Source organism: Danio aesculapii, chromosome 4 (assembly GCF_903798145.1).
Source record: "Danio aesculapii chromosome 4, fDanAes4.1, whole genome shotgun sequence".
In the NCBI taxonomy this organism is placed as follows: Eukaryota; Metazoa; Chordata; class Actinopteri; order Cypriniformes; family Danionidae; genus Danio; species Danio aesculapii.
Genome location: NC_079438.1, coordinates 46,595,149 through 46,620,210, shown reverse-complemented (window position 1 = coordinate 46,620,210; position 25,062 = coordinate 46,595,149). Strand labels below are relative to the sequence as shown.

At 34.7% G+C, this 25,062-nt stretch overlaps 2 protein-coding genes across 3 annotated transcripts; both read right to left on the bottom strand.

The window, feature by feature from the left end:
• Nucleotides 1-300: 300 nt before the first annotated feature.
• On the bottom strand, nt 301-12,972 carry dera (deoxyribose-phosphate aldolase (putative)). Its single transcript, XM_056455845.1, has 9 exons — nt 12,843-12,972; nt 12,219-12,316; nt 11,985-12,132; nt 10,029-10,124; nt 9,768-9,902; nt 8,422-8,550; nt 2,951-3,063; nt 2,715-2,864; nt 301-2,495 (listed from the first exon to the last, which is right to left on the bottom strand). The coding sequence occupies exons 1-9, from the start codon at nt 12,871-12,873 to the stop codon at nt 2,439-2,441; spliced, it is 957 nt and encodes a 318-aa protein (XP_056311820.1). The 5' UTR covers nt 12,874-12,972; the 3' UTR covers nt 301-2,438.
• Nucleotides 12,973-13,559: 587 nt separating this feature from the next.
• Nucleotides 13,560-24,836, bottom strand: helb (helicase (DNA) B). Of its 2 annotated transcripts, none has more exons than XM_056455093.1 (13): nt 24,563-24,836; nt 22,326-22,679; nt 21,313-21,545; nt 20,220-21,227; nt 19,362-19,539; nt 19,086-19,227; nt 18,803-18,939; nt 18,252-18,336; nt 18,091-18,150; nt 17,814-18,012; nt 17,566-17,718; nt 14,995-15,609; nt 13,560-14,145 (listed from the first exon to the last, which is right to left on the bottom strand). In XM_056455093.1, exons 1-13 carry the CDS (start codon nt 24,777-24,779, stop codon nt 14,017-14,019), a joined length of 3,510 nt encoding a protein of 1,169 aa, XP_056311068.1. In that variant the 5' UTR covers nt 24,780-24,836; the 3' UTR covers nt 13,560-14,016. The 2 variants fall into 2 exon arrangements, with proteins under 2 accessions (XP_056311068.1, XP_056311069.1); XM_056455094.1 differs by having other exon boundaries at nt 19,086-19,167.
• Nucleotides 24,837-25,062: the final 226 nt, after the last annotated feature.

Here is a 25,062-nt window from a genome sequence, read left to right as displayed (position 1 = left end):
TTAATTAAAGAAGAAAGAGAGAGAGAAGAAAAAAGAAAGTTCTCTGTCTTCAAACGAAGCTCCAACCGGCACGCGGCTTTATCTGATCATTTAAACTCTCTTAACCCCTCTTAATTAATCCCAAACACACACTTCTGACATCCAGCGCTTGATTAATGAAATTAGCTGAGCGGAAGTCAAATAACATCAGGCTCGGACAGTGATAGCGTAACCCCAGGTGCAGATTACCAGATCTGCACGCCTGTCGGAGGAACAAGCGCTGCTGGGAATGGCAGATATGAGAAAGTGATGCAAGAGGCCTTTGCGCTGATGAAAAATGAGCACTTTTTACTTCTGATGGTTCAGGTTGCAGCATGTCATCCTGAAATCTGGAGATGTTCTTGGGGATAGCGTTATGCTACAAGACTCGCAGAAAGAAAAGACATCATCGTCGAAAGTTTTTACAATATACAACTTCATTTTACCATTACATTTTTTTTGGTGACACTTTTTGAAGTGTTTTGTTTTGTAACTGATCACATTTGATCACATGACTGAACAATGCACCGACAGTATTTATTATTATTAGATAATGTCATTTTAATATTATGGCACCAACATTTTGAAAATAAAGTAATTGTTATATTGGTATATTGTATATTATGGTATATTTTGGAAGCTTGTTTTTACCATAGTATAACTGAAACTTTTTTTTCTGGCATAGTTATAGATATGGCACACACACACTAATTATATGTGATTTGCAGATAGGGCAGAATTTCTGGCTTTAACTCTTGCAATTACTAATTTAGTAGGGTGGCTTAGTGTTTAGCAATGTCGCCTCACAGCAAGAAGTTCCCTAGTTTGAGCCTCGGCTGGGTCAGCTGGCATTTCTGTGTGGAGTTTGCATGTTCTCCCCGTGTTGGTGTGGGTTTCCTCCGGGTGCTCTGGTTTCCCCCACAGAAGACATGCGGTGTAATTGAATTGGATGAACTAAGTTGGCCGTAGTGTGTGAGTGTTTGAATGTGAGTGTGTATGGGTGTTTCCCAGTACTGGATTGTGGCTGGAAGGGCATCTGCTGTGTAAAACATACGCCGGAATAGTTGGCGGTTCATTCCACAGTGGCGACTCCTGATAAATAAGGGACTAAGCCGAGGGAATTTTTATGCATGAACTGTAAATTTACAGGCTCCTACAGTTCTCGCTTTATTTCTAGCAATTTTGAATATATTCTACACAATTGCTTTATTCATTCATTATCTTTTCGGCTTAGTCCCTTTATTAATCTGGGGTCGCCACAGCGGAATGAACCGCCAACCTATCTAGCACAAGGTTTACGCAACGGATGCACTTCCAGGTTCAACCCATCACTGGGAAACACCCATACACTCTCATTCACACACATACACTGCGGACAATTTAGCTTACCCAATTCACCTAGAGCGCAAGTGGGTAGCCTAATCGCCTGACAGCAAGGTCGCTGGTTCGAGCCCCGTCTGGGTCAGTTGGCATTTCTGTGTGGAGTTTGCATGTTCTCCATGTTCGCGTGAGTTTCCTCCGGGTGCTCCGGTTTTCCTCACAAATACAAAGACATGTGGTATAGGTGAAATGGGTAAGCTAAATTGTCCGTTGTGTATGAGTGTGAATAAGCATGTATGGGTGTTTCCCAATGATGGGTTGCAGCTGCGTAAAAATTCTGCTGTGGCAACCCCAGAATAATAAAGGGACTAAGCCAAAAAGAAAATGAATGAATGAATGAATGGTCTTTTCGAAATTCTGAGATGAGATTCCAACTTTTCATAACTGTAAGTTTATATGCTCTTACAATTAAGACTTTTCTCCTGCAATTATGCATTTATATCTGACAACTCTGACTTTATTTTTCACTTCTGAGAGGTTAGATGCTTTCACACAATTCTGATTTGATTTCTCGCAATTACTAATCTATTTCTTTTAGGTCCAAATGTATAAACTTCCCGTGCACAATTCCTAATACACTACATCTTTATATGTACCTGCATCCTGCAATCCTGTTTATTTATAGATATCTTGCAGTTATCCAAGCTTTTCCCCAATTGCAAGTTTATGGGCTCTCACTATTCTAAATAGTGAATTTCTATCTCCCGATTTCGAGTTTATAGGCTTCCACACAATTCTGTATTTAAATCATGCAAATCTGTAACATTTTTTCTCATAATTTTGTGAAACAAACAATTGTGAGTTTAAACTGCAAGATATTCAGTGATGAAACAAGATTCCATGGTATAAATATTCATTATTGCTAGATTATATTAGCTTAATCATTTATTAACACTATCAAATGGAGCCCTTAACATAGTAACCTTTTTCATAATTGACCTCATAAACAGACGTGATGCCTTATTCATTGCATCATTGGCTGATTCGAACGCTTTTCTTTCTCCCAAACCTTCATGTTTTTGTTTTTTTTCTTCACAGATTTAGGCCATGGGAAGTTCATGATACGCAGGATATCTTCCGGTCACGTAGTGGTAAATCTGTAACAATAAAAAGCCAGTTTAAAATAACACTGAGCCTCAGTTAAGCTGATAAAAAACACTAAGCTTATAAATAAGAGAGCTAATCTATATCCTATTCAGCACAGGAAACCAGAACCATGATGCCGGACTCTCTGAGTAGTGTCTGTTTCCAGCCATAATGGATGGTAATTATCAGTTTATCACACCTGAAGCTGAATCGAGAGCTGCTTTAATTACCTGCCGCTCGATGTCAGCTAACAGGCTGCTTGCTCCGAGTCGGAAAAGGTGTGGATTGAGCCAGTCGTCTCCCAGTTCTTCCTTCATCAGCGTCAGCCAAATCACAGACTCCTGCGCTGTTCGGATGCCTCCCGCAGGCTTGAAACCCACCTGAGGGTCGACAAACAGCATCGGTCATACAGGCAGAATGCTTTACGTAAAGAAGGTGTATTTTAGAGGTATAAGGAAAGGTTTACTTTGTGGCCGGTCTTCAGGTAGTAGTCACGAATGGCACGCACCATTACAATGGCTACTGGGTAAGTGGCATTGACTGACTCCTTGCCGGTTGAAGTCTTGATGAAGTCAGATCCTGGTGGTTAGAAGGTTAATTAGGTTAATTATGAGGTCAATTATGATAAAAGATACTATGTTAAGGACTCCATTTGTTAGTGTTAGTAAATGATTAAGCTAACATGAACTAGCAATAATTTGACTACTGGTACTCAAAAAAGTTATTATGATGAAACAAATGTTGATATCAGATATTTTAAATATTCATAAAAATCTGTCAAATTGATTGATATGTCATTTTGATTGATTTTGTTGTTGTTTTGGTTTATATACAGTAGGTTTTTATTTTCAAAGAAAGTTTTATTAAATTTCTTGTGGTTGTCCATTTTATGTTTATTTTGTTTTTGCAAATATGTCAATGTAGTATTTATAAATTTTTATTTAAGCTTAGATTTTGGCTTTTTTAAAGCAAAAAAAGCTTCAGCTAGCTAACTAGCTGAAATTAGCTGAAACTAGTTATATATATATATATATATATATATATATATATATATATATATATATATATATATATATATATATATATATATATATATATATATATATATATATATATATTTGTTCATATATATTATTTTTTATTATTATTATCATTATATATTATTATTATTCTTATTTAAATCCACAAAATTGTATACAGTTTTATGGCATTAGTTAAATATAATATAGAAGTATTTAATGAACAATTATTTTAATTAATATATAAAACCCTGTGTTCATGATATTTCATGGTACTTCTGGTCATTTCTTTTAAAGATACTATTGATACTAAGATACCATTAAACGATTTTAAAAGACAATATTGTAAAAATACCTTCAAAATATTTTAAAACATTTTGATTATAGTTTTAAGAGTTCCCACTTTGATATGTTTGGCGTTAATAGCAGGTTTGGCATGCCGTCTCGGGAGAGAACGCTGAGCTCGGATATAATTGAGCCCAAGTCTCCCGCCTGGTCAATGAGCATATAAGGGGATCCGAGATTAGGTTGGTCTCGAGAGCTCCCCTTAGAAAAGGAAGGAAAAGGAGGAGATGGGGTGGAAGGAGGGATTCTTCCAAAACAAAGATAGAGCAGTGGGGAAAAATGATCCATTTATTGTAAGCTTGGATCACTCTGATTGGATTATTACTGATTACAGATGAGCCATGCTAGTCATACTCAATCATATCACGTGCTCCTCTTGAAATTAGTTTATGAAACGTCACTTCGTATAAACTAAAGTTTGATTATAAAATAGCAAATAGTTTTACCTTCTTAGGAAAAATGTGTTTTGTTCCGCCAAACAATAATTATGAATTAATAATTAATGATATTTGAAAAAATAAAAATAAACAAAAAATGTAATGGGGTACAGCTTTATGTATATGTATCCAGTGTTGGTGGTAACGCATTACAAGTAATGTGCGTTACATAATAATATTACTTTTCTAAATAACCAGTAAAGTAACATATTACTATTAAAAATTAGGTAATAATATTTGAGTTACTTTTTTAAATATATAATGCAAGTTACTTTTTAGTTAAATTAATTAGCATTTAAAAAATAAATTGAAGAATCAAATTAAAGTAGTTACAATAAATCACGCAGTCAATGAGTGAATATGTTCATTATTTTGAACATCGAAGAAAAGGAAAAAGGATTATCTCAATGGACAGTGATTTCACTTAAGACAAATAGTACAAAAGTAGCAAACACATTGCTTTAAACTTTCAATAATCTATATATAGGGCATGTAGAGCTCTGGAGTCAGGAAATTCTCAGATAACTTTATCCTAAAATATATTTTTAATGTGTTTTTTAACGGTTATACAGGTGTAGGTTATACAGTGTGTTGCTAATTGCAGAGCTCCTCTATTAAAAAAGATTCTAAAAGAGATCAAGTCTCAGCTAGGTAATAAAAAGTAACACAACACATTACTTACCATAAAAAGTAACTAAGTAATGTAACTAGTTACTTTTTTGGGGAGTAACTCAATATTGTAATGCATTACTTTCAACAGTAACTTTCCCCAACACTGTATGTATTTATTTTTAATAGCCTACACCAAGGGTGCCCAATCCTGTTCCTGGATCTAACTTCCTGCAGAGTTTAGCTCCAACTCTAAACAACTACTAAAAAACAACTAAACCAACTAAATAAGATCTGAAGGAACACTTGGTAATTAAATACAGCTGCGTTTGATCAAGGTTGCAGCTAAACTCTGCAGGAAGGTAGAACTACAGCAACAGGACTGGGCACCCCTGGCCTAGACCATCTGTCAGGGTTTGGAAGGCCCTGATGCCTCCCTTCTAGTTACAATATTTATTTGAAGATCACACTATATGACATTTTCAGAGTCATTCATCCAAAATTTTGCCAGAAAACAACATGCACTGTGAAACTCCAGGTAAAGCTGGCTAGTAACTCTAATTCTTCATTGACCAAAATCCTCCATCTGACACTTCTTTTTTGTTCAGAGCGACCGGTCAAAGTTCACACCGGCTCTGAAAATAGAAAGCCCAGCTCATTTTTAGCACCTCCACCGAGGCCCGTTCAGGGCAGGCGTCAGATTCAGGACATTAGTCGCCAAGGCCAGAGACGGCTAGACAAGAACATATGGTCCCGTCGGCAGGGTGTGCGTTCCTTCATCAATAAGAGCTCTCATTTCTCTCCCTTCATAGCCAATTACGGTTTATCAGCGTCCCGATAAAAATAGAAGATAAAACGACGCTGCTAATGGATGGAGCACAAACTGTGGAGCGGCTCGAACCCGCGTCCCGCCTGCCCTTCCTCACGTCTAATGACTGTTCATTACCGCGCAGAACAAGATGAACATTTTCCAGTTCATTAAAGATACGTTTCTATGTGTTTTTTTTTCCTGCGACACTCTTTCACTCTATTGCTCAGCCTCTCCCTCAAACTGACATAATCCTTGAGATTCGTTCTGGGGAGTCTTAATTACACGATAATGGATAACGGTTATTAAACGCGGGCGACAGTAATGAAGCTCTATTCATTTGCGGCGGAGCGGGGGGACACTGCCGGAGAGCGTGGGAGTAAAATAGCTCCGGCGTCGCAGATTAATAGGTGAAATTATCATTCAATTTCAGAAACCTCATACGCAATTCATAGGAACAAGGGGAGATTAAGGAATGAGCGCGGCGACAAAAGCAATGCATTTTAATAACGATCCCTATCAGAGCCGCTGACAATTGGGTACAGTAATCGGCTTAATGTGCAATGGCTATTTAAGCATACAGTGGCCTGCTCTCTCTCTCTTTCTTTGTGTGTATGTGTGTGTGTGCACATGTGGATGCAGAGCGCTGAAAGAATGAGCAACGGCGCCACTCTGTGGGTAAAATATGGAACTTGCTAAGATAAACAGCACTTTTTTTTACCATACAGAGCAAATTTAAACTCATTAGCTAAAGCAGAGGATCCCAAAATAGGGTTCGCAGGCCAAAGTTGGCCCATTGTAAGCTTTGATTTGGCCCACCATCCCATCTGAGAGGAGAGTGAGAATGACACAGAGATCTTCATTTCTAATTTAACATAATCTTTTTTTTAAAGTAACCTCTTTTGTTTTATTGCTGAGCTACAAAAAAGCAAACTGAAATTAAAATACTGTCACTCGAGGGATAGAGGACTATGCAGGGCATCAGCAACCAAATCAAGGCAGAAACTAGTGTAAATCTGTTATAAATTAGATTGTTTTGTTTTTACTATAATAAGTTCATTATAAAATGTATAAAAATACTTATATAAAGCAATGTTTTCTAGTCATTTTTAAATAATATTAAATAAATTAGGGAATTACCCATGGCAACTATATTTACATTCGGCCCACTAGTCTCAATCAAGTTTGGTTTTTGGCCCTTCGTAAGAAAAACTTGGGGCAACCCTCAGCTAAACTATACATTTGCGTATTTTAATAACTATATGTTGTTTAAAATTATTCAAACGTAATTGAAAATGTTTAGTTGCTTTACTAAAGTCATCGTCATTATAATGTGTATTACAATCAAATAATAAAAATGTTTGGTCACACTTTATTTTGATGGTCCGTTTGTTACTTTGCATCTACATGTCAACTAATTGTCATTAGATTATAAGTAGACTGTTAGATTGGGGTTAGGGTTAGTGTAAATTGACATGTACTTGCAAAGTTTCTCATAGTCAGTTAAATGTCTGCTGAAGGAGCAGCATCAACAGATATTAAGCAGACAGTCTACTAATACTCAAATAAAGCATCAAAATAAAGTTACCAAATGTTTTTATGAATTTTTCATGAACTTGTGTTATATTACAAAATATATTCATTATATGTATTTTTTTCTGAACTAATAAATATAACAATTGAAAAAGAAATATATTCATATAAATAATGTATATTAATAGTAGCATTTAAATGTCATGTGGTGCTGAAATTTGAAAAAGAAATTATGTTGACATGAAAGACAAAGTTTTAAACTCATTCGTTCATTTATTTATTCATTTTCTTTTCAGCTTAGTCCTTTTATTAATCTGGGGTCGCCACAGCAGAATGAACCGCCGACTTATCCAGCATATGTTTTTGACAGCGGATGCCCTTCCAGCTGCAACCCATCCCTGGGAAACATCCATACACTCGCATTCACACTCATACACTACAGACAATTTCAGCATATCCAATTCACCTATAGCATATGTCTTTGGACTGTGGGGGAAACCAGAGCATGCGTGGAGAACATGCAAACTCCACACAGAAATGCCAACTGACCCATGCCAACAGTTGTCAACCCAACTGAAATGCCAACAGTTGGCATTTCTGTGTGGAGTTTGCATATTCACCCCATGTTCGCATGGGTTTCCTCTGGGCGCTCCGGTTTCCCTCACAGTCCAAAGACATGCGGTACAGGTGAATTGAGTAAGCTAAATTGTCCCTAGTGTATGTGTGTGAATGAGTGTGTATGGATGTTTCCCAGTGATGGGTTGCAGCTAGAAGGGCATCCGCTGCGTAAAACATATGCTGGATAAGCGGTTCATTCCGCTGTGGCGACGCCAGATTAATAAAGGGATTAAGCCAAAAAAAAAAAAATGAATGAATGAATAAATAAGATGTTTATTATTAGTAGAATGTCAAGTATCCTGTATATGTCATTTGGTGTACACCAAAATTTATTCATATACTATTTTTTGGATATTTGTAAAAACAAATATTTTGTAAAAGAAAGAAATTTACACTTATAATATAAAATTGTAGTTTATATTTTTTTAAATGATAGTAGATGTTTGTATTTAGAAATATTATTATTTATTTTTAGATCACCTCATTTAACTTTGATTTGGGCATGATTCAAATAAAGACTACAAAAATCCCCTTGTTGAAAACTAAACTATCCCTCTAATGTCCTCACCTGCCATCATGGACACCAGACTGGCCTTGTAGACGTTTGTGAAAGTTCCCAGTTCTCCTACCGCCAGGATGCTCTTCATATGAGCGTCTCCACAGGCCTCTCTGAACTGCCGGATCTCATCATAGAGGGCTGAAGAAATCATATAATCAAAAATAACAAAAATAATCTGCTATCCAAGTGTACATAATGGAAAAAAAACAGGTTTAACACTAGTTTTAGATCAGGGGTTCCCAGTCCTGTTCCTAGAGATCTACCTTGCTTAGAGTTCAGCTCAACTTGATTCATTAATCCTTCTTCTGAAAACTTGACTACTACGTCCTCATTTCCAACTTGCACAATTTAGATAAGCTAAACGGTGCATCTTTGCTGGTATTTTATTACTTTGCTATTATAGTCCTATTTAGTATATTCCTACATAAATCAAATTCCATAATATGTCACTTAATTCAGTTTTGTTTACAGTGAGTCTGAATGCATTATATTACAAATATCTGCACTTCAAGCACAATCAGCAGGGTTTACACACATTTTTACTACTAAAATTACAGGATTTTTCCATGACTTTGAAGTATATATTCAGCACCTAATTTTTCACGTAATGTCTGTGTATGCAATGTAAATATTAAGAAAAAATGCACTTTTATTAATAAATAATTAATACTGTAATACATTTTATACAGCATATAATACATTTTATGACACTCTATGTTTCTAAATGTATTTTTATGCGTGAAGAGATGGCCCTCGCTATCCTATTTAAAATTTACCCGCTATATTCTCAATTAAAGCATTTTCAAGTATACAGATATTTGTTAAACAAATTTCCCTGATTTTTACAGGTTTTCCAGGACCGTACGAATCCTGAATCAGGTCAAATGCATATAATATGCATATATAAATGCTATAAATGTTGATCATTCACTGCTGATGGATGTCTAATTTATATAACACTGAAGATATATCAAAAATATTAACTTTGAGTTTAATTTAATTCATTCTCCAAAATCAAAACTTTGCTTATACTCCTATACTGATATTATTTGTTCACCTTTGGTATTTTGTTGGAGTGAATTTCTGTCTTCACATCCGTCCAGGAAGGATCAATCCCCATTACTTTATTATTATGATTACTTGAATCAGTATTTAATCTTTGAAGGATTTTGACTCATGAATAAAGCTAAACATTACCTAATGTAGAAATGTTCAGTTGAAGTGCCTCATGCTAACTTGAAAGGTCACAATTGTCTCTTCACCCTTTCGATTTATATTAGTACTAATACCAAGGTATTACATTCTGGTATTGTATGGAAGCTTAAATGATGATATTGTCACAAACACACACACACCTGCCCACTGTCCAGTGAGTGCCAATGTCCGGTTTATGACGATATCAATTTCTGCAGCGCCGTCCTTCACAGCCATCTGGACCTCCTCGAGACGTGTCTTCAGTGGCGTCTGTCCAGCCGGGAAACCCGTGGCCACTGAAGCGGAGAGAAAGAGCAGTAATAGACAACATGAGGCGAGACAATGCTGTTGCACCCTCTCTAGGATGATGACTAAAGAAAGAATTAAGTGTTTTTTGAGATAAGCGGTTTCTAACGGCATACCCGACGCAACAGGAAGACTGGAGTTGGCGGCTTTCAAAGACTTCACAGCGTCAGCCACCCGTGATGGGTACACACACACAGCTGCAGTCGAGATGCCTGGAAACATACACACATGCATAAACACACCCAAGCAGTGTTCCAACTATGTTTTTAATACACAGATTAAAAAAAAACTTGAAAATAATGTACAAAACGTGAACAAACAAACAAAAAGACATTTAAAGTTTCTGTTTATGTATGCTGTCTATTATGTTGCATTGTACTATTATTATTATTACTACATTTTAGTAAGCAAGTTAATAAGTTATTGATCAATTCAGATAAACAATTTCTTTGAAAAGAGCTTTGTCTCCCTCTTGTGGGCAGATTTAAAGATGCGCAATCAAAACATTATACAAAATAAAATATTTATTTTAATACGTAAAACATAATTTTTAACATTATTACAATTTATAAATAAAACCAGGGCTTGACATTAACTTTTTTAATCACCAGCCACTGTGGTTAGTAGTTTTCCAACATTACTAGCCACAATTTTGTTGTTGGGAAAATATAAATAGACTGTGGCATGCTAAAATGACTTGATGTAAATTATGTCCACATGCCTCCTTTTTTATTTAACATGTCTTTTTAGGGCTCAGCACTAAGGATTATCCATTTTTTCCTCTAGCCACAGTAAAACCTATTTATTTCCTTGCCACAAATTTAAAAAAAATATCTAAAAACAAGCTAAATATAGCTGTATACATACACTTTTTATTCAGAAAAATATTCTTAAAAACAATAGACATTACAAAAAAATTATTCTCATTTATCTAAAACTATACACAGTAGTTTGTCCAGGCTAAAGGTCCCAGATCATCAGGTAACTATAGATAAATGGAGAGTTATTCTCCTATTATGTTTATATTATGTTATTATAAAGGATGATAAATAAACCATATTAATAAAAATAACTGTAAGCAAAAGAAAGCAGGTGAAAAACATTCCGTGTGCAATAGTGAAAGGATGATCAGGTGAACACTGTTAATGTTAGGCCTGTTAATAACTTGTTCAAAGAATGGTAAAAGCGAAAGCGGCAACAGTTGCTGCTTACAAAAAATCTGGAGCTCTTGAAAGCAGCAGGACTGTGGGTTCCAGTCTATTTCAATGAGAACCGATCGCACCAGTTGCATTTCCAGGCACGTTTGTTTTGCACAAGGAAACGGGAGCTTTTAAGTACTCGCACGCTACACATCAGCTGAGCGAGGATCACCTGTGTTTGTGCGTGTGATCACCTCACATTCGGTATTCACCTGCTTTATTTTGCTCGCACGAAAGTTATCAATCGTGCTGCTTCTCAGTTCTAAGATCACATTTGCGTGCATATTGACAAGCAATCTTAAACTAACTTTTAATCTTTAGGGACGAGCCAGCTCTGGCAGTTTAAAAATTACTTTCAACCAGCCAAAGTGGCTAGTGGGGGTGTCTGTCTAACCCGCCACAGCTGAGATCTACCCGCATTTGGCGGGTGTTAATGTCAAGCCCTGAATAAAAGATACAATAATGTTCGAAAGTTTGGTTAAATATACAGTAAAAACAGTAATGCTGTAAATATATTTAGAATTTAAAATGTATATATACTATTTTTTTATAAATATATATATATATTATAAAAAAAGAGCATTTGGGGCATTTAATAACAATGTATTAACTTTTCATTAACCTTTAGTATTACTGGTGTAATTATCCAAGTCTCTGAATTAGTTTGTCACTTATTTTTATAATCTAAAAAGCTTATAATTATAAATTGGGTTTAATGTTTTTTGTTTATTTTACCTACATTTAATAGAAAAACAACACATTCGACATTGAAAACTGCAATATGATTGACAGAAAACTAGAGACAGAATCACTCATTCAAGTGCACCAACAGGAATCATGTAACAAATCCCTGCAAAAATCCTCGAGGCAGACCTTTGTCATGCATGTCCATGCTCTTCAGCAGATCATTTCTTATGGGCTGTGTGGCCTTCATACACAGTCGATGGACATTGGAAGGAGTGTCATCACCGGCGAGGGTCGTCAGATCGATGCATGTGACAGCCTTTAGCAGCCAGGCAGCCTACAATAGCGATGAAGGTGAATAGACATGAAATTTTAAACAGGCAATCTAATAATTATGTATGACAAACCTTGCAGTTTGTTTACCTGCCACTGTTTCTTGGCCACTTTGCGTCCCTGGATCTGCTGAGCTCTTTTATGAACAGCCTGAGTGTTGACTCTGACTTTTGACACCCATTCCAGATCTAAAATAAAGCAAGAATAAACAATACATAATAACTTTAAAAGGCCAGATCTATTTTTTTCTTTCTTTCTTTCTTCTTCTGTTAATGCGAGTCATGAGACACAAGGGTCATGGGAGATTCATTAAAGGCATTACATTTCCATTTATCTCAGAATCAACTGCATACATGAAAAGAAAGAAAAATAAAACCACATTCATCATTCACAGGAAAGGTTATGAAAGTTATGAGTGAGTTAATAACTGCTGGAGTTAAAGATTAACCACACACAACACAAAGAAGATACTTTGCACTTCAGGTTCATTATTGGATAGTTTAAGTGAAGCCAATATAATTACAACTCTGTTTTTAAGCCAGTGTGTTTATAAATAGTAACAGTATAGTATAGTAATAGTTGTACAATATAGTAATAATATTGTTTTTATTATATTATTGAATGTAAAACCTTATCACGTGGCAGAGTAGCGGTTTTAAAATAATCTTCCTTTAGTTTTAACTATAAACATGATAAAAACGACAACGTACTAACCAAGGTGCATTCCTGGATTTCTCGCAGACATGATGAAATGTAAATCACTGATTGAAATTAATTGTAAAAATCCGGTTGCTTGACAATATGCAGCTCCTCACGTTGACAGTTTACACGACTTGACGTCTTCCGGGATCACTGATAGTCACTGATACGTCAACACTCTCAGCCAATCATTTCACAGCTAGGCAAGGCGTAGAATAATGTCGTTATTTTTGTATTTACTAATGTATATCCATTTTACACACTACAAAAACAGATATTTAAATTGCAAATAGATATAATTAACTTATTTTAAGCAATATAAATGCATTCTATTTCTATATCTAAATTACTTGGCACTCCAGAAATTCGAAGATATGATGCTTGAGTGGTAAAGCATAAATATGATCGAAAACAAAATAGCATGTGGTGTTTCATACTCATAATATGCATTATTTAAACGGGAAAGTATCTACAATATAAGAGTTGAATCCAGCACATTAGATTTGATAAGGTATTATTAAAGGTAAAGCAAAAGATGAGTGTATTATGTGCATTCATGACCTTGAATAAAAACAGAAAGCTGCTACTTTTCTTTCTGGTTTATTCAGATGACAACCAGATGTTAAGCAACTATCATATTGATGTTCTAAAATATTCACATACTTTTATTAAAAGTCAAATTCTGAGGTTTACTGTTATTACATTTTATGTAATCGTTTTGTCCAGAAAAAAAAAACCATTGCTTCAACCGTAATAGAAAGCATTATGGTGACATATTAACACACAAACAAATCGAAACAACACTTTTGCACCTTAGGTTTTTATCTAAAGAATTTAAAAAACTGTTTTTAAAATGATGTTATTTAAAAAAACAGCTGTCGTCCAATGCAAATCTGGTTTATAACAATTTCCTTGAATATTTATAAAATATTGGCACTTTAAATTTCAGTTTTTTATCAATCTTGTTCTATATTTCTTCCGTTCATTTTGGCAGGTAACAGACAGAACTCACATAGCTCTTATAAAGAACCATAATATATTATAAAATATAGTGTTTTTTTTTAGATGCAAGCAACAATGGGTGAAACAGGTAAATTATTTTTCCCCCAAAATCCTAGGAAAATTCCAGATAAACTGCACTGATTAATATCTTTCCAGCTTTGGCATGTTGGGTCAGAGACTGACCATTCTAAGGCTGACCCCTATGAGAATCTGAATCGTCTTGGAAGAGCTGTCGGCTGGATTTGAGGTCAGGACTCGAAAGGGATAGAAGATTCAGCCTTGAGCTGACCATTGGAGACTCTTCTGAAGCAGTTTGCTAAAGCAAAGAAAGAAAAAGCACAGAATATTACTAATGTTTAGTCTAAAAAAACTCTATCTATTGTACATAGCTTGACATGAATTGTTAAATGAATTTTCATAATGATGAACAAAGATACAAGACATCAACCATCATAAAATGGTCATTTCTGGAGATTCCATGAACACATTTTGGCATTGTTTTTGTGCAAATACATTGAATATTTATATCTTCATTATAGCATGATTGTCATTACACCAATATGTATGTAGCAAATCAAATTTTAATTCCCCTGAACATCGAATGTGCACGTGACTAAATGTTGGTCACTGAAGAGCAATTAAAAATTTGGAAGAAAACATTCAAGGATTTGTCTCAAAGGAGGAGGCTCAATGTGAAGCATTTTTAAAAGGTACAAAATCAATCCCCAGGCAGCTTCAGAATAATCCACACAATTATAAAACTAAAAAACAAAACTAAAAAAGTTTGCTCTTGTAATGTAAAGGTAAAATATGAAAATGCACTTTCTGTTTGTTTTCAGTTAAATTATCAGATTACGCTGTCTCCAACTGTCAGTTTTGACTACAAACTGAAATGGCGAGGAGGAGGAGGAGGTGTCTGTTAGGTTGTAATATCTCTCCTGAAACTCTCTTCCAGATATTTCTGAATGAAATGCATACTTTACTACATCCAATCAGCTTGCAGTAAAAAAAAACAAGCTGTTTTCTCATTTAATATTCAGTTTCTCTAGGAACTGCGTCACAATATGTAAAAAAACAGTCGCAGCTTCAGGTTCATGCGGACTTTAACATCATTACAAAAAGCTACATTGTTGATTATTTCCAGAAGTTCTAGTGCATCTGTTACCTTTGGTAGTTTAGATGGCGTTCTGTAGGTATCTTCAGGAATCGGGCGTTTTGAACCCTTGCTGCTTTCATTTGGGGATGAGCTGAGTGTTGCCAACAAAACATCATCAACATTAGATAAATCAACCATATTTTCATTCTGCACCCTGCCTGCCTCATCGCAGCTGTCCATGGGTGACCACGAGTAGGCTTGACTGAATGCCATGTCATCTTGCAAAGAGATATTGGAAGTTTGATTGCTTTCTCCATTTTTATCAGCGTAGAGGTTTCGTGCGCATGAAGGTCGTGTGCTGCAGAATTTCTGAGGGCAGATTGGAGTTTGCGAGGCCACTGGTGTTGATTGTGAAGGCCCGAAACTGTGGTTCACGAGAGTCTCTGTGGAGGCAAATGGTGTTAAAGGGTCTTCAGCACCTTGTTGGCCAACTTTTGTGTTGACAAAGCCGCATAGTCGTGTGTTACGAGGGGTGATTCTTTTCCTGATGGTACCTTCTAGATCATACTCTGTACCCACCACATACACACGCTTCTGACCACGAGTCACTGCGGTGTATACATGCTGCCAGTTTTGGGCAGGGCTGTCTCCAAGAATGTATACAATTGTTTCAGCTTCTGAACCCTGAAATGGAGAAAGAAATAATTCGTTGCATTAAGCTGAAGAACTGTTTACACCTGGTATTAACATGCATTTTTGATACCATCTCAAAGTGGACAAAGATAAATACAGAATGCAATGGCAACATATACTTTTTTTGTGTCTTGTTAATTTATTTTATGTCTGATTTTAAAATGAAGCTTTTATACAAGTGTTAGGGCTGCACAATATATCGTTTCCGCATCGATATTCGCAATGTGTGTGTCTGCAATAGTCATGTCACAGGATATGCAATGTTGAGTAGAATTATAATTGATCAGCACAACAGTGAATACAGGAGATTTGTAGAGTCACACCAAAGTATAACCATAACACAGTGAAACTTTATCATTTACATCTGTTTTAAAGAGATTTCACGAAGCATTCGGGCACAAAAATACATTTGTAAATTTAAAGAAAAAATATATATGTTTTTTAAGATTTATTTTTGGCCTTTATTAGATAGGACAGTTTTGAGACAGGAAGCAAAGTTGGAGAAAGAGAGAGAGCGGGGTAGGGTAAGGAAATCGGGACACCCTGATGTGCTACTGCACTTTATGTCAGTACACTAACCACTAGGCTATTGCGCAGACTTAAAGAGAAATTATTTTAGTGAACTATTACAATGAAGACTAGAATTCAATTTTTATACCTGAATACTGTTGGACTCTCCAGAAAATCATTAAGCACTGTTTATTTTACTTTTTTTCGTTGCTCTATTGTAATTATTTTTGCTCGCAATAGGTTCGTTATTATTTATACATGATTTACACCCTTAGAAATTCGCCCTAATCAATCCTACTTTCCAAATAGAGCTATTCAAGCCATCTGGTGAAATTGTATTGATATCGCAATATATATTGCAGAAAAATTAAATATCGCAATGTCAGATTTTTCCGATATCATGCAGCCCTAACATGGGTATTCATTATTGTCATTTAACATATATATTTTAGTATATCAAAAGTAACTAGATTCAATGATGTCTTTTCAAATTCTATCATTAATTTTTTACAAGGCATCAGGTGTTTTGAATCGCACAAAAAGACAGCTCATGAAATGTTTTGGTGACTGAAATCACATGTATGTAAAACTGAAACTAAACATAAATGTGGCGACGCAGTGCTCCAGTTTCCTCCCTCCACAGTCCAAAGACATGCGATACAGGTGAATTGGGTGAAAACATATGCTGGATAAGTTGGTGGTTCATTCCGCTGTGGCAACCCCAGATTAATAAAGGGACTAAGCCAAAAAGAAAATGAAGAAATGAATGAACATAAATGTGTTCACAAAATAAAAACTAAACTAAAACTAACAAAACCATTAACGAAACGAATGCAAACTAAGCTGAAATGTACAGCAAATTTAAAAATAGCATCAAAATAAAAACTGCAAAACTATAAAAGCCTTAATAAAATGATTGAGATTACATAATAATAATTATTATTATTCTATACATAAAATAAATCATTGCCCATCTTTCACAAAAGAAATGCAGCAATTCACAGGTGCTGCATGAGAGCTAATGTTTAAAGAGAATGCAAGAAGGCAGTGTTTCATCTAACATCTATTTCATCTGGAGTCAAAAAAAATAGTTTTTTTTTAATGTAAAGCACTGCATTTCAGACAAAAACCAACTCTTTCTTCCACATCATCTAGCTGACACTGAAATATTTTCATAAAGTAGCATATTATTATTCTGGCATTTATAGGAGACAACAGAAAAGGTTGTTTAGAGCTGTGAACGTGGCTGAACATTTAACACCCCATTGACAACTTGGGAATATATCAAAGAAAAAGCATCTTAATACCAGGTGTAAATGAAAATCTTGTTTACGGGTCGCTGAAAACAAATGTTAATGCCCAATGCCAAACAGGCCTTGAGACAAATGGTGATGCCGGGTGTAAACAGAGCCCTAGATGAACAAAGAGCATCAATACCTGAAAGGTGTGAATGGTTCTTGCCCAAGAATGGCGCAATTTACACTCTCTTTGTAGTTCTCTGTAGTTACAAGTCACCATACGGTCGCTTTCATCATCGAGTGTCAGGTAACGGATTTTATGTCTTTCTTTCTCATCACATTCAGTCTTATCCTGTGATACAAATACAAGTCAAATCAATCAATAACTAGTCAAAAGAACTACTTATATTTTTAATTATAATATAAAGATAAATAAAAGCAATGTACATCTTTAATGAAGAAAATTTCTCCATTGCACAGTCGCTCTTTCCTCTGATCATTTTGTCTTTGGCTTCCAGCATTATCAAGTGAAGCTCTGATGTCAGCCAAGAGCGTCTCTTTCTTCTCATCCTTGTCTATAACGTAGCCATTCTTGGTGCAGCAGACTTTATCACCTACCTGAAAGTTGAATGTTTTCTTGGCAGTCCTGAAAGGATCGAATGCTTTTTAAGTTTTCACTTAAGTTATGATAGTATATCTGTGAAAATAACTTTTGTGTACTCACTTTGTGGTGTGGTTTGAATAATGTCTGCAGCAAAGCTCATTGATTAACTCGCAATCCTTCCTATGAACAAGAAAATCAAACCCTTTAGGATCAAGATTGACATTTAACCTTAAAATAAACAGACATCCCCACATGATGAGGCGAGCCTAAATCTGTCTTACCTCCGAAAAGCCACAAACTGTGATGATCTATCAACTTTCAGTCCAGGAGCTTCCTTAAGTAAGAACACGATGGCGTCCTGAAGGTCTAAGCAGCAAAAATAACGTAAATACAAACAAATAAAGTCTCATAATTACGAATCCTTAAAATTTCTAAGCATTTAATAATCTTTCAGTAAGATCTTTGACTATTTAGCTTGATAGGTGTCTCAACGGTGCATACAATTTTTAATTGGAGATTTAGAACTTCCATTAATGTGGTTTTGGGGAAGTAAAATGTATTGTAGGCTGCTGTGTAGCTTCTGTATTGATTGATCTTGACCCAAAGAAAGTGTCAAACGTGTGTCAGACGACAGGAAGTGTATTTTCAGGAAGTCTCCACTAGATCAACGTGAGTTTCTTTTGTGATTCAGATTGTCAGGTTCACAACTTTACTGAATAAGCAATCAATGTGTTGATGCGACACAACAACAGATTAAACACCTCAAATAAATCCTCACTTCTAGCATGCATTATCTAAGTGTTGTGATACCATTTAAAGTCTGCACACTTACCAAAAGAATCATTTTCCGAATTGATTTTGATAAAAATGAATCTTTTGTCAGATGGCACTGCAGAGGGGTTTGTCATGTCTATGGTGGCATCAAACTCCAGAGGCTTGTAATACTTCTTTTTACCCATCTCGGAGATGCTAAAAGATTATGGAAGTAAAAAGCAGTGATTAATAAACTGCCATTATTAATATCTAGTATTACATTACTCATATACACACAGCTCACTAAGGAACTAAAGTTGTTTAAGGAACTAAATGTTTAAGAGAATAAATCATCAGCTCACAGTCCAGCATTTCTGACGATGAGCTCAGACTCGGCTCGATGATTGGTCCGCATCTCAATAGCCCAGCGGACTCTTCTGAGACCTTCAAACAGATCATACAGTGTGTTTCCAGGCTCAATGCTGGGCAACTGCCGCACATCTCCTGCAGACAGAAAATTTGTACTTATTTAGTTGCATTTTAATTTAGCAAGTGTGAACTACAGAATAAAGTTGCTGATAAAAGCATTGCAAATACAATGTAAATAATAAACTATCATGCACGAAATATGTCTATACCCAAAATGATGAACTTCTGGAGTTGTGCGTGTTTAGTAAGCATGCTGAGAATGGAGTGAAGGATCTGAACAGACACCAAGCTTCCCTCGTCAACCACCAGCACCCGGACTTTTGAGAACTTCCAGTCCTGTGGATTCCCACTCGGATCCTTCTTCACAGTCATAAAACTCCATAAAACCTGAAATGTTGTGAAATGTTATGGGATAATTATCTGGTAATTCAATTAAAGTCAAGTTTGCACTGTTATCTTTAACAATGTCATGAGATGTAATACAAATTTGAAGACATAACATTACAAAGTTTGATTCAAAGTCACATTTAGCTTTATTAATAAATCAGTTAAATCATGAAGTGTAGCAACGTGTCAATTTGAAGTCATGTTTTAAAATGTTTTGTTGTTTAAAGTGTAAAATTATGCAATAATTCTGATTCACCATGAAGTTTGTAATGTTTCAATCATGTTAAGTTATGATGCTATCTACAATGTTAAGCCATCTAAAGTGTAACATCCGAGTCATTTAAGATATTAACTGTTTTGTGCTGTATATAAAGGCTCTAAATTGATGTAAAAGTATATATAATAAATGTATGTTATTAAATGTTATGTGATGGAATCAAGAAATTCATGTCACACTATTAATAGATGTGGTGTAAACTTATATAAACACATTTAAGTCATAAACTCTAATGTAAAGTTGAACATTTTAATATGATGTAAAGCTATGTCAAGTAGTGACATGCAATGAAAGGTTAAAGTAAGGCTGTAGAATCTTATACAGTGTTCAGGTTCATGTAACATTATATTATGAAATGCTACAGTATGTAATGTAAAGTTTTATCAGGTGAAGTTATGTATACCTGGTGCATGGTGTAAGCAGTAAACCCAGTTCTTTTAGTCAGAAGTGAAGCAGCTCTGCCTGTAGGAGCAGTGAGGAGAACTTCCACAGATTTATCATTACTGATGCTCTTCTCGCTATGGTTTTTCTCCTCGTGCACATCTGACGCCAGCCCATTACTAGAGCCATGAGAGTCATTCTGAAAGTCCTCACAGGCGTTCTGCACCTCCTCCAAGTCGCTTGTCTGCTGCTCCATGGCCGCCTTAAACACCAGGCTGACCACTGTGGTTTTCCCACAACCCCCTTTCCCACTGATCACGGTCACCGGATTGGCACACATAATTTCTGCTGCCCGCACTTGATCGCAATCCAACTCTATCGTACTGGGATCGATGTCCAAATCTGAGTCTGAAGTGAGATCTTCTTCTTTAATAGTGAGCTTTGTATTTTCAGAATCATCACATGATGGTGTTTCTCCATTGTGGACCATGCTTGAAGTACCAGGTTGGTCTAAATCAATGCTTAACTGCTCAAACACAGCTGTGGTATTTTCTGCAGCGGAGGCAGATGTGTTTGCATCATCCTTTGATTTCATAGTTACATTGTGTTTTTCACAAGCCTTCGCTCTTAATCTTTTTATCTGAGCTTTGCGGAGAACCTCCTTGACATCCAGGTGGATTTTCCAAGAGTCTCCTTGAACAAGGCCCCTCAAACATTCCGCAATGCCTTTCTCGTACTTCAGCAGGTTTCGAAGTGCAACCTTGGAGCTCTCCTTCATCAGCACCCCCTGTGTCACAAGGAAGTGCAGAGCTGCCCAGGCACCTTCCTCTCTTGTTTCAGAAAATATTTTCTTCACAAGCATCTCCTGAGTTATGTATGTGCTTCCAGTAGCTCTGCAGTGTCTCTTCAGTTCTGCATATAAAATCAACGCGTTACGCTGCAGAAGCGGGATAGTCGAAAATAAATCGCACAGCTTGAAGGCCTCAAGCTTTGCTTCACACCTGATCAGATGCAATTCCTTAAGCATGATCTGTTGAAAGAAGGAATATTTATTTATAATGGGAGTAATGGGAGATTCATTTTTAAAAGTGATTTTAAAGCAAAAGGAATCTTACATAATTGAAGCCCAGCTTCCACACATTATTAGTATTTAATAGCTCCTCAAGTTTAGACAACACATTTGACTTCTTCTGCTCGTTTTGAGCGTCATCATCAGTTTCTGAAGTTTCTGGAATATCTTCCAAGCTTCCTCTTTTTATTATGTCCAGATACTGGCCTGGCAGCAACGTTGGCAGATATTTCATGATTCCAGGGTACAAGCTTGCAGCTTTCACATGTGTCCAAACAACTGAAAAGAACAAGAAAAGTAGTGGTGATTATTTCAGTATAGCTTTTGTGTTAAAAATAGGTTTAGATCAGATTAAAGTCTTCAGGATCTGGTCTTCTGGCCCAGGATAAATATTCATGAGGTTTTTCAATTTGTTGTTTGTTGGGTTTTTAAAAGTAAATTTGTTGCAAAACTTAACCAACTAACACTTAATCCTTGTGAATCAATTATTAAAAACGTGAGAAATAAGCCCATGGAGGACAAAATGAAACAATAATTAATTAAATAAATACATATATAGTACAAAAAAAAAGCATATTTTTATACACTTTTATTGACAAAAAAATAATTCAATATTTTTAAAGGCTTTAACCATTTAACACTGTTGTATTTAAATATAATATATATATTATATATATATATATATTATATATATATATATATATATATATATATATATATATATATATATATATATATATATATATATATATATATATATATATATATATATATATATATATATATATATATATATATATTATTTCTCATATACTAAAGGCTAAGCATTTTCATCCTGAGAGGATCCATTTTTTGCATCCAGAGTAAAAAATGATTACATATTAAAAGTTCAATAAAATGCACCTTTGCCCAAAATTAATGCTGTTTACATTCACACAGCCAAAGTGATAAGAAAAATAAAAGAAAAAATTCAAAACACATCCATAAGGGTTAACTTTGAAATGCATTTTACATGTTATGTATACATTATATAGATAAACATGCTACACATTTTCTCACCTGAGCAACTGACACTTGACTTGAGCTGTTGAGCCACAGCTTCATGCTCAAGCGAGGAATCTTCAAAATCCTGCAGAGCGTCCAGCACATTCACAAGCTCCACGTTTCTGTCATTGGGCAACCAGTCCATAAACATTTTAACATGATCAGCTTGTGCCTTGCATGCGGTGAGAAAAAGAGACACAAGTGACCGACCCTCTGATCTCAGATCAGTGCGGAGTCTGTAGAAAGGGTAGCCTCTAACAAATGCCTTGACTCGGCCTAGGCGAATTGTACAGGTAACTTCCCACCAAGGGTCACAGAGGGGGAAACGGCCCTCGACCTTGTATGTCTTTTTACCAACCAGTATAGACACTGTAAAAGAGGAAAATGCATGAAACAACTGTTTTAAACAAAGTTGTACCTTTATTTTAAAAGTGTAAACTCTTTTAAAAACTTTTAATTGTAGATATGAGTAGATATACGGACTCTCCCCTAGACTTAAATCTAGACTTAAAACTCATCTGTTCAAAATAACATATTGTTGGTAACTGCACTACTTCATTTTGCATTTATCTATTTGTATTTTATCATCACTATTTTTATACTGTTGGTTTATTTATTTTATTTTTTTTTTTTTGTAGAATTGTATATGTATGTTGTAGCGACCTTAGGTTTCTTGAAAAGAACTTTAAATAAAATGTATTATTATTATTATTATTATTATTATAGTTTTGACCAGAAAATCAGAGCACATCACAGCTGTCCTCAGGTCTTTTCACAGGCTCCCAGTTACATTCATAATAGATTTTATTTAAAGTATTATTACTTTAATGCTATATATCTACATATATAATACTATATATAGGCACATTTAAATCAAGACTAAAAACACATTTGTTTAGCTGTGCCTTTACTGAATAAACACTGTGCCATGTCCGACAGATCGCACTATTATGTCTTTCTTTTCTTTTTCATTTTAATCTGCTTTTATCTGTTTTAATCAGTTTTAATAATTAAAAAAATATTTTAATACTTTGTCTTTTATTCATGTTTAAGTAAAGCACTTTAATTACCACCGGTTATGAAATTGGCTATATACATAAACTTGCCTTGCCTATTATATGCAATTATGAACAGTATGATATGAAAGACAAGTAGATATGTAAGAGATAGACTGTTGACAGAATTCATAGAATGATAGAATTCAGACTGTAAATATCAATATTTTTACTTATTTATGTGTTAACAAACTGACTTATTAACTCGTAACAACGTCAATGTACATTATTTCTAAGTATGTTTTCTTTAGTTATACTGTGTAAATAGTCTGGCGCTGTAAATTGCAGATATGTTCAGTTCAGTTTTCTTTATTTTTGTCATTCAGAACATCACAATAGATTGTAATACAGAACGAAATTACATTAAAAAACCAAGCAAGAACATAAAAAACACTAAAAACATAACATAATAAATAAGCATTTGTAATTTTAGAAATATATACAAATATAGTTATAGATAAAACAAACCAATTAAAAAAAGTCACAAAAGGGAATAAAAAATACTTAAATAGTTATTTGTTTGTTATAATAGTAAGAAATAGTTATGTTATGATGCAAACATGCATGAATGCATAACAATTGAATGCGTAATCATATGACTTTAGAACATCTAATAATGCGAATTGAAAATAATTGTATTATTAAATACATTGTGATACATTTTATTTATAATAATTTACATTATTAAATCATTTAACTTAAGATAACCTTTTTAACATACAATAAGATATTTTTTGTAAACGATCAATTGCAAACTTTGCAACTTGTAAAACTCTAAAGTGTAAACATGATTTACTTGTTTAATGTAAATAGTAAACAGGCTGATTTTGTTACTCATAACAGGGTAAACAGTAAACGTGACTTATTTTATTTGAATGTAAGCAGACCTATGTGTGAAAACGTAAATTTTATATATATATATATATATATATATATATATATATATATATATATATATATATATATATATATATATATATATATATATATATATTTATGCCTTCTCTGGTATTATTTTCACATATAATTTCAAAAGAGATGTAGCATGAATACTTTATATCTCCACGTTAGTTACTTTGTTACTTGTAACGTTAAACCTGTAAAATGTAACGTTAACGTAAAATGTTACATGTAGTAATGTGAAACGTAAACATGTTTGTCTTCATATAGGTAAACGTAATAAAAAGGCAGTTTTACCTTCTTTTGATGTTGGCATTAAAGATTTGAACATGTTTCCTCCAGATGACACAGAGTTCATCTCCTTCATGTCCAGAAATTCAGGCTGTCCTTCCTCCTCTTCATCTTCACGTTCAGATTCTGAACCTTCGTCCTTGTTTGGTTGGACAGCTTGTCGTTCTGGTAAAATGTAACCAGTTATGGTTTTTAATCCAGCAATAGGACTTTGAAGCGCCATGTTGATTGACAAATGTCAGTTTGAAGTTATCTGCATTTCGCGGTTCGGCACATGACATATGACTGTAAACACTGCCTACAACAGCCAATCACAATCAAGCCAAAATAAAAGTCCGTTTATTACTGCTTCCTGTTAAACACAAACTAACTCAATAAATAAATAAATAAATAAATAAATAAATAAATAAATAAATAAATAAATAAGAAGTCGAAAATAAACAAAATAAGATAGTACAAAATAATAATATAATAATAATAATAATAATAATAATAATAATAATAAT

Excerpts from the sequence above, each read along its gene's own strand:
- dera (XM_056455845.1), bottom strand. The coding sequence starts at position 12,873 with ATGTCTGCGAGAAATCCAGGAATGCACCTTG. Across the intron at positions 9,903-10,028 it reads CAGTCTTCCTGTTGCGTCGG|TGGCCACGGGTTTCCCGGCT; the intron begins GTATGCCGTTAG and ends TCTCCGCTTCAG. Across the intron at positions 8,551-9,767 it reads ACTCACTGGACAGTGGGCAG|CCCTCTATGATGAGATCCGG; the intron begins GTGTGTGTGTGT and ends TGATTTCTTCAG.
- helb (XM_056455093.1), bottom strand. The coding sequence starts at position 24,779 with ATGGCGCTTCAAAGTCCTATTGCTGGATTAAAAACCATAACTGGTTAC. Across the intron at positions 21,546-22,325 it reads GTCAAGTGTCAGTTGCTCAG|TTGTTTGGACACATGTGAAA; the intron begins GTGAGAAAATGT and ends TGTTCTTTTCAG. Across the intron at positions 19,540-20,219 it reads CTGCTTACACCATGCACCAG|GTTTTATGGAGTTTTATGAC; the intron begins GTATACATAACT and ends ACAACATTTCAG.